This window comes from Haliotis rufescens, unplaced genomic scaffold, assembly GCF_023055435.1.
Source record: "Haliotis rufescens isolate VD_foot unplaced genomic scaffold, xgHalRufe1.0.p SCAF_2, whole genome shotgun sequence".
Classification (NCBI taxonomy): domain Eukaryota; kingdom Metazoa; phylum Mollusca; class Gastropoda; order Lepetellida; family Haliotidae; genus Haliotis; species Haliotis rufescens.
In genome coordinates, this window is record NW_025963890.1 from 10,596,746 (window position 1) to 10,605,824 (window position 9,079).

Below are 9,079 nucleotides of genomic sequence, written 5' to 3' on the forward strand. Positions count from 1 at the left end.
GAGAGAGAGAGAGAGAGAGAGAGCGAGAGAGAGAGAGAGCAAATTGGCAAAATGGATGAGTGACTGTGACAGCACTCCTCTTAACTAGCTACTAATCTGAACTTGATGGAACACGACAAATCTGGCAGTGTTTGGTGTATCTCAAATGTCGCCACCAATTCTCTGTCACTGAAGATGATATACATCTTTACGGCCAAAGTTCAGCCCCTGGAAGTTCAATACCGCCATCTCACAGCGGATCGCCTTAACATGCCCCGCGCGTGATGAAATGGCGCACGTCGGTTCTAAGAAGCTTATAACTGTTTACTTATTATTTGATGTTATAAATTATTGCATTACTGCTTAATCGGAGCTTTGGGATACGTACATTACAGAGGTCTGAAGTAGAAATAACATAGAGTCCTTGTTAGTACAATATGGAAACATGCAACATTGAACTTACACTGTAGATATATTTACGTCGTTGAATATCAAGAATTTTACTGTGTATTATATCGTGTAATAACCTTTTTAGTGACTTTTGTTCGAGATAAACTTATTTCATATATTAACTTCATAACTTCCTGCATAATTTACTTCTTAAACATACATCGCATTGTAACTTTGTATGTTTTCTTCAAAATACCAACTTCATAACTTATTGCATAATTTTATAATTAATAATTATTCATAAACTTACTTCTTGCAGTATCTTTGTACGCTGTCTTCATCTAGTTACTTCATAAATTACTTGATAAACGTACGTCATAAACCTACCCTACAAACTTACTTTATGTGGTGTCTTCTTATGTTAGAATCCCGATCATCGCCCCGATTATGTTTCTAGGTTTGTCAGCACCATACCCGTGCTCATGGGTTTCACAAAAGTAGTAAACGTCTGAGACCTGCATCACTTCGGGCTTTCCTCCCACATTAAGCTGACACGCCGTGATATGACTGGAATACTGTTAAAAGCGGCGTTAAACCAGACTCACTCACTCACTCACTCTTATGTTAATTCCATGTACCTACTTCGTTTACTGGGTTTACCTATACCTTCAGTGGTTCTTTGTAGTTATCAATCAATATTTGTTCCGTAGTTTTGTTCTTATCAAAAGTATTTCCAAAATGTATTTTAAAAGCACATTTTGGAGAAGAACATGATTTCTCGATTCGCAATATTTCAATATTTCGATCATGATTTGGGGAAGTATAACCAGTGTATACTATCCGACACCTAAGGTTCCAGAAGCCTGTCGGATGACGATGATGCTCTCTTGTGGATGAGGATTGGAGCGGATGTGAGGCGATATAATTTAAATCCAGATCTATTATGTCTGTACAGTGGGTTAACCGTAGTAGGGTAGTGCGTGGTTTTTGTGATGGGTACCACCGGTGGGGCAGGGTCCGCTCACCTTTTCGCTCACTTTACCTGGCATCATCACTATTTGATAGTGATTCATAAATACATGCTCTTGCTATAGTTCGCATCGTATGATCGACACTGCTTTTGGTAGTATTTCTTATGAATATGAAAAGGTTGTTTTTTTGTATTTCCCCATTCACCTCCAAAGTAGAGCTGATTCCACGATGGACCTACACAATAAGCAGTTACAGAAATTAGTCAGATACAGGATAAGTATAATATTCGTAATTCTTCATCTTGAAATCCTATGCAAAGAGCTGGTCGTTTTCAAATTATTATAAATTGTCGGAAAAAAAGAGTGAGTGGGTGAGTTAATTTTAACGTCGACATTATTTCAGCCATATAGCGACGAGAACAAGTTAGTAGATATACAATTGAGTCATGAATACAAATTTGTTAAACATATTTTATCATGCCGGGAAAAAGAAAGTATACGCTTGAAAAACTGATTTACCAAAACATGACATACCTTACCAAAACTTTACTTGGCTGAAAACGGTCTCGAATACTCCAAACCTAAATCCAAAACACAGCTATGATACCATATCTGATAAATCCCCAGCGGATAACCAGTTTTTGTTTGTTTCATTTTTAGCGACCATCAAACATTGAAATATACTTTCTTTTGCCCGGCATTTTTAAACAATTTTGAACTCTCCTACTGAATATGATCATGGTACCACTAACGAACATTTAGAAGTATAAAGGGTGTTAATCGGACAACACTTTGACCTCTCTCGTTCATAATATACAAATTTGATGTTTGTAATGTCTGTCAGTTCGAGAGAAAACTACATGTTGTCAACAAAATACGTTCTTCATGCAAACGATTTAAATGCTATGACATCTCATGAAACCCTCCTACATTTATCTGATACATTTTGATGACGATGTCTCCTATCACCTGCGAAGTGTGTTATCAACCACTATAAAGTTTGTCAACTTTGAGAATTAGCCCTCTCTCCCATGTTGAGACACGAGTTGTGTGACGCCGATTTGTTAGTGGAAATATGATAGTTAAGCTCGCGATCAAGTGCTCTCGTTCCACGCGAGGACGGGCGACACTTAGACCATGTGACACAGATTTGCATAGAGCCGTGCGTAGTCTTGGTTTCTGATTGGGCAATTGTCGCGGCAATCGAAGTGACCGCACCACCTCTATAAAACAACACCGAGTCGGTCCAGTTTAATGTCATGTGGAACACTCGAAGTAGTCGGTGTGTTTCCTATCATAGGAAATAGGCGACTGTGTTGCTGAATACGGGATAAATCTTAATTACTGTGTGAGAAGTGTGAATCAGACATTTGGATATTGTGTCGTCTGCTGACACTGCCTTGTCGTCTGCTTGTGTCTTCTGCTACACGGAGTGTCGTCTGCTCGCGCCGTCTACCATGCGTCAAGCGTGTCACCCACCCCAGACTCCCGGACCCACCCCAGCGATGTTGGCAGGGATGTATGGCAACCCCCACGGGCCAGGCATGCCCCACCCCCAGTACCAGTTTGACTGGGTGAACAGCTACACCACGGGGGTGATGCCCCAAGAAACTACCATGGTTCGAATGCCCTCCAGAAGATCTGAGCAAAGAATCCGAAGACCCATGAATGCATTTATGGTTTGGGCAAAAGTCGAAAGAAAGAAGCTTGCAGATGAAAACCCCGACATACACAACGCAGATCTCAGTAAAATTCTAGGTAAGAAGTCAATTGCTAGCTTATCAAATCCTACGGGGTCGTAAATGCTTATAGTATGAAAATGTGACAATTTTACAACCGCTCTTGTTTAAACAGACTAAGGGACGTATGCTCAATATATCATGAATAGTTCAACCCATTTATATAGCATTAACTCATTAAAAAATGTTATTCTTTCTTTTATCATTTGTTCAGAACATCATCATCATTATTATTATTATTATTAATAATAATAATAATAATTCCGATGCAGTCCAGACAATAGCACAACTTCTTTACAACATGGAGGTATATATGTTTAACTACTTTAAGCTGCTTAAGAGCATACATCGAACTTTTAAACTCATTATATACCACATCCAAAATTCAAATAATTTGATTTTCAATACATACAACAGTTACAAATCACACAATACTACACCAACGTGATGGAACTTCAACCTTGTTTTTATTATCCAGTCATTGTGTCTGCTGCGGGCATTAATTTTATCACAACATATTGTCGTGAGAAAATTTCTGTTTCCCTAACAAATAATAAATCTGGTCCGTGGAATGCAGAAAGCTCGCATCTCCGTTCCCTGAAGATGTTCATTGTAAACACAAAGATAATAGCGAAGGGTAATTAACGAACGAAGGAAATGTTTTGCAGCGCGTTGGTCGTGATTTTAAACGAATGACCCCCAGAGAGCGCCTGTGTTTTTCGCTGGTGTCGGCTTTCAGCCGTTATAGGGAAACCACTTGTTAGTGTGTGCGAAATGATATGAACAGCGGCCTTGCATCAACATATGGCGATTGTGGCTAGTAGGTATCGCGTCCAGGTCGATGTGTTTCATATGGTTTTATTTCTCAGATTGTGGTGTCTTGGATACATTAATAATATCCATGAGAAATGGCAAAGAACGCTCAAAGTTCATATTTGTTTTCCATTAACTTTGATAGTTGTCCAGAAAATTAAAGCGCTTTTGTAAAGGTCAGCGTTAAGTTGGGTAAATGGTGCACTCAAGAGAACAATATGCGAACGGTTTTTTAAAAACATTTTTAGTCTAGAAATAGCTATTGATGACTTAAATATTGGAATTAACATTGTGTGACACGTGACACCATTTCGCTGACAAGCCGCATCACCCCAGTTTCATCAGGAAATATTATTCACATGTATTTTGCCGTTATTTTGTTAATGAATCATATTGTTTACTGTCATAATAGAAATACAATATCATAATAACATTTAAATAAATGCCCATTATATAGATATCCATTACAGAGGTCGATGTTCAACCGTTCTGGTGACAACGTTCATATAGCGCTTTTAACAGTAAAATACTGAAGTAGGACAATTTAATATACTTCAAACTAATCTATTTCTAAACGTCCTACTAATCAACAGTGGAATATCGTTGCAATTACAAATTTGCTAAAAGAGTCGAAATTCAATATCTAGATATCTCACAAGTGTTTTAGATATCAGGTTCAACGTATTGATTCAGGCAATGATAAAGTGAAATCTACCCTGTGAATATGTAGATAATTGTTTCTATATTCATTAAATCTATAATAATCACGGATAGACGGTTAAATGTTTACGGAGTTGAAAAGAAATACTTCATTATGCACCAAGTGCGAATATGTCTTTGGATGGTCAAATACAAACTTACTCACGCCAGGACAACACAACGATTTTCTTCTGTGATGTTACAAAACAATCACACTGCCTACCTGTGTAGATGAGCCAGTCAACCGTCCATCGTCTTCTTCCATACCATGACCACCATACAGCTTATGTTTAAATTGCTTCTGAATGACACCCTTTGAGGCTATGTTACCAGAATGCACAGAGTTAGAAACTTGGGTCGTTTCCCTAAAATACGTAGGGTCTGAATTAAATTTTGTTCAAGAGGCTTGAAATGTATTTTGACTTCAAACAGTAGCAGCCAAGTTGTATTCCAATGAAAAAGCACACATGTCCTACTACGGTAGACTAACATATTATAGACCTTGAAATAAAGTTATGTATAAGTTAACTAAAAATAATTCTATAAAGGAGTCGGCCGAGTATCAAGCAACCCTGAAGTCTCTTAATTTCAGGAATGGGGTGAGTGAGTATAGGCAGCTTGAGATGAGGATGGAACAGGGTGATTGTTTTATGGAATGTGAACACAGGGGTCTGCAAGAGAGGCTAGTTACTGCGGTGGCGTCAGTTCAAAAAGGGGCAGCATTCTAACCAAAGCCATAAGTCAAATCACATGACAAATCCCGATCAAACTAGGACTTTACACTTTCACATTTCCGTAGATGCGAAATACATTGATGCATGTGTTCCGTGTAATTTCCCTGCCGTGTATTTCTGCTCATCACCCGAGATGCGTGTATTACTAAGAAAATCAAGAATCGAGGGAATTGATGGACAAGGAACTGGATAAACGTGTTATATATATCTGTTGTTGTGTAAAGGATAGTATGCATATTTAAGACAACCGGACACCGTTACGTGCTCTCTAAGTAGGCGCGTGATTGACATGACGTTGACAGGTTAAAAAGCATGTTACCAAACTAACATTATTGATTCATTATTTATAAACTTAAACCGTGATGGAAATGCGTTTAATCTTTTCTGGATTCATGGATATCATAATTTAGCCGATACACTTTGTGTTACCCCATATTCACTTGACGAATCTAATTACGACGAAATGTATTTTTGGATGTTCAAGTAAATACGTAGACATCAATATATTTTGACCCCTGCGGAAAAAAAGTGAAATGTGATTTGCAAACTCGAACACATATAATTGTTAGGGAATTTATCAGATGTGTGTTTGAAAGTTTGAAAACTGATTATATTTTTTCCTATAACAGAATAGGAGTCAGAACATCTCCGCGACCTTTTCCGCGCTGTCGAAATCATTATTGGCTGCTTACTATTATTTTGTTGTTGTTTCAGGAAAGAAATGGAAGGGCCTTCGTGTAGAAGAGAAGCGGCCATTTGTCGAGGAGGCAGAGAGGTTGAGAGTCCAGCATATGCAGGACCACCCAGACTACAAGTACAGACCCCGGAGGCGAAAACATCCCAAGAGAATCTGCAAGAGGGCGTCATCTCTCACGTCATCCGGCGATGCTAGACCTGACAGCCTCCCTCCCGTCACGACGTTCGGTCGGGGGTCCACGCCCGGGGGTGGGTCGAACATGAGAAAACAAATGGCCACCCCTCACACCGGGGCTAGCCTCTCCGCCCCAATCCTGTCCAATCTTCTCAACACACCCGAATCCTCACCACCATCGAGCCCAGACACTTCAAAACCACGAAACTCATCCAGCCCAGACTTGACAGACGATCAAACCGGACGATCGTCTGCGAACAGCAGCCATTATGAAAGTGTTTTGAGTTCTAGTGGACTTTTGACGCCTGATCGTTCACCAAATGACGCGGGGGAGAGTGTGTTCAAATTCCCACCACACAGCGAGGAGAGTCGACTGAGCGGGAGTCATGGGTCATCGTATTCAGAACTGTTGCGGAAATTCAGCACAAACGGGAATATGTACATAAGTCGGTTCCGGAACGACTACACCCCAGTCCCCACCAGCACCAATTTGAACTCGTCCTCAGAGAACCTTGTCACCCTCCGCAAGCTAGTGAGTCAGCCCCACACCACCATGTCTAGCTCCTTTTACCGTCAGAAGTCGTCTGCCCGAATGCAACCACCTTGTTTGAAGTCTAACATGGCCACACCCAGTCCCTACCCCTCCTGCCAACAGCAAGTGGCTCCTTACCCCCAGACAAGCACACACCTCCCGGAGGGGGACATACTCGAGAAGTTCTCTGAAGTTGAGAGACTTGGCGACGTCGATAGAAGTGAATTTGACCAGTATTTATTCGGCTCGTCTTCCCAGGCCAACCCAAACACAAACACTTTCTGCCATGCTGGTGTGACTTTTAAATACAGTTCAGTTTCTTACGATCAAGTGGCGAGTTCTCCCGAATATGACCCCGGTTCAAGTGATGTCTCGCATGTCGTGGAACATGGCGATGACATGAGCCCGGACTATGAAGTCGCATATCAGTATGACTTTGACGGGTCTTGTCTCATATCAGCACTGACCAACTCCCCATCTTTCTGATAGCCCGATAACTCAAGCCGCTCGGGACTTGATAATGCTGCAAGAACGGACAGAGCGTTCGTACTAGGGGAATTAACCCATACCACACTGAACTCAAGACTTGACTTTGATTTAACATTTTTTATAAGTTAACAAGGGTTAATTCTCGTGCATGTACTCGAACAAACTGATGCCGACTTGTTGCAGGTGAAAGAGTTAACTAGACTTTGTGCCAAATCCGAAGAGACGTGGGTACGGCCTGTCCTTTACAGGGTTAAGCTCTAAATCACTGGGCCTACAAGTTGACGGTTTTGATAAGGTCAATTGCAATGTGCCACGTTACATAAGAAATTACAGCTTGACTTAGCCAAGCCGGAATGACTTGTAAGGGGTTAACCCCGCACTAACACGTGTCTTGAACTGATATTGTGGAATAACAGATTCATCTGGTCGGATTACATAGACACGTGGCAACAGACTGTGAAAAGTGATGATCTCCATACTGACGCCATTTTCTGCATTATTTAATCCTGCTGGTCTCACAATTGTGCTTTATGCCAGAAATTCTTTTACTCTATTTTCTATTTCCTTTGGTCTCAAATGAAGTTTGATCTTTGTCGGTCATTTAGCACAGCATCTCGATCCATTTAAACACATGCTCCATTACATCGAAATCCGGTTGTGTCGAATTTCGATATAACAGGAGTTTCCTATGATCATAGGCTCCACAGCTCCGATCTGTCAATGCGGTAGGCAATCTCAAATCACTTCATTAAATCAATAGTCCCATACTATTCTCCTATCAATCGATACTTGATTTAAGAGTGTCTCATAGACTCTTTACAATTGTCTCATTGATGTATTACTCGGATGCATGAACACTTTACTCCATAACCAAGTTTTGTAAAGTTTAAATAAAATATTGTTTATTTTCTAACTAAAACGACTTCGTGTGTTTCTTTGCATGTAAAACGAATGTAAGGGTCTGATATGAACTTCAAGCTTGGAGTATGCTTGATCACAGATTATATTTAAATATATGTGTTTGTATAAACATATGCTAAGGATATGGTCCTAGTCGTACAACGGACTCTGATTTTAGTAGAGATTTCTTATGATTATGAAAATAATTTTTTACTCTTTTTAAAACATTTTTCAGCTGCTGCTTGGTATGCTTGAATAGAATATGCGTGACAGAAGGGTGCATGTTATTGCTGAGTATGCGTGGAAGCACGAGGATGGCGTTCTGTGACGTATAACGCATGCGTGCAGTTTGAGTAAGTGAGTGTTACCTCTGCATGTTTAAAGGCAGATTATACGTCCGTCCGACCGGAGCCAAAAACATATTTTATTGACAATAGAATTGGGAAAAAGCACCAGGAACTTGCTTGAACTTTCCTTTTCAAAGGTACCAAATGATCAATATATCAATACATGAAATCAACAAAATTGTTTACAACAACAAACATAATTGAAGACAAAAGCATGAATTACTTTAATCTTTTAGTCGACAGAATAGAATTATGTACAGCTTAAAAAAGAATACAAATCACATACACTCATTCTCGTTAACTTCACAAAATGCACCTTCCTTTTAATAATAAAATGCATCTGTAGTTGTGCACATGTGAGCACTTCCACTGCACAGCTATGTCCTGAGTCGATAAGACAGCAATTTATTTTTTCAAGGCATTAGAATTTGTTTGTGATAAAACTTAGTTCCTCTTATATACTGGTCAGACAACAGATGTGTTTGTTTATAAATATAGGACACTGCCTTGTGTCCAGCTGGGCGGGGGGTGAGGGACAGTGGACTGTCTGCTGACATCACGCCACTGACGGACTGACACTCTTATTACAAACAAGATCGGGATATATCCTGCGAA

General features: G+C 40.0%; 1 protein-coding gene across 1 annotated transcript; it reads left to right on the forward strand.

The window, feature by feature from the left end:
- Positions 1-2,574: 2,574 nt before the first annotated feature.
- Positions 2,575-8,136, forward strand: LOC124136144 (transcription factor SOX-7-like). Its single transcript, XM_046501956.2, has 2 exons — positions 2,575-3,098; positions 6,040-8,136. Exons 1-2 carry the CDS (start codon positions 2,798-2,800, stop codon positions 7,212-7,214), a joined length of 1,476 nt encoding a protein of 491 aa, XP_046357912.1. The 5' UTR covers positions 2,575-2,797; the 3' UTR covers positions 7,215-8,136.
- Positions 8,137-9,079: the final 943 nt, after the last annotated feature.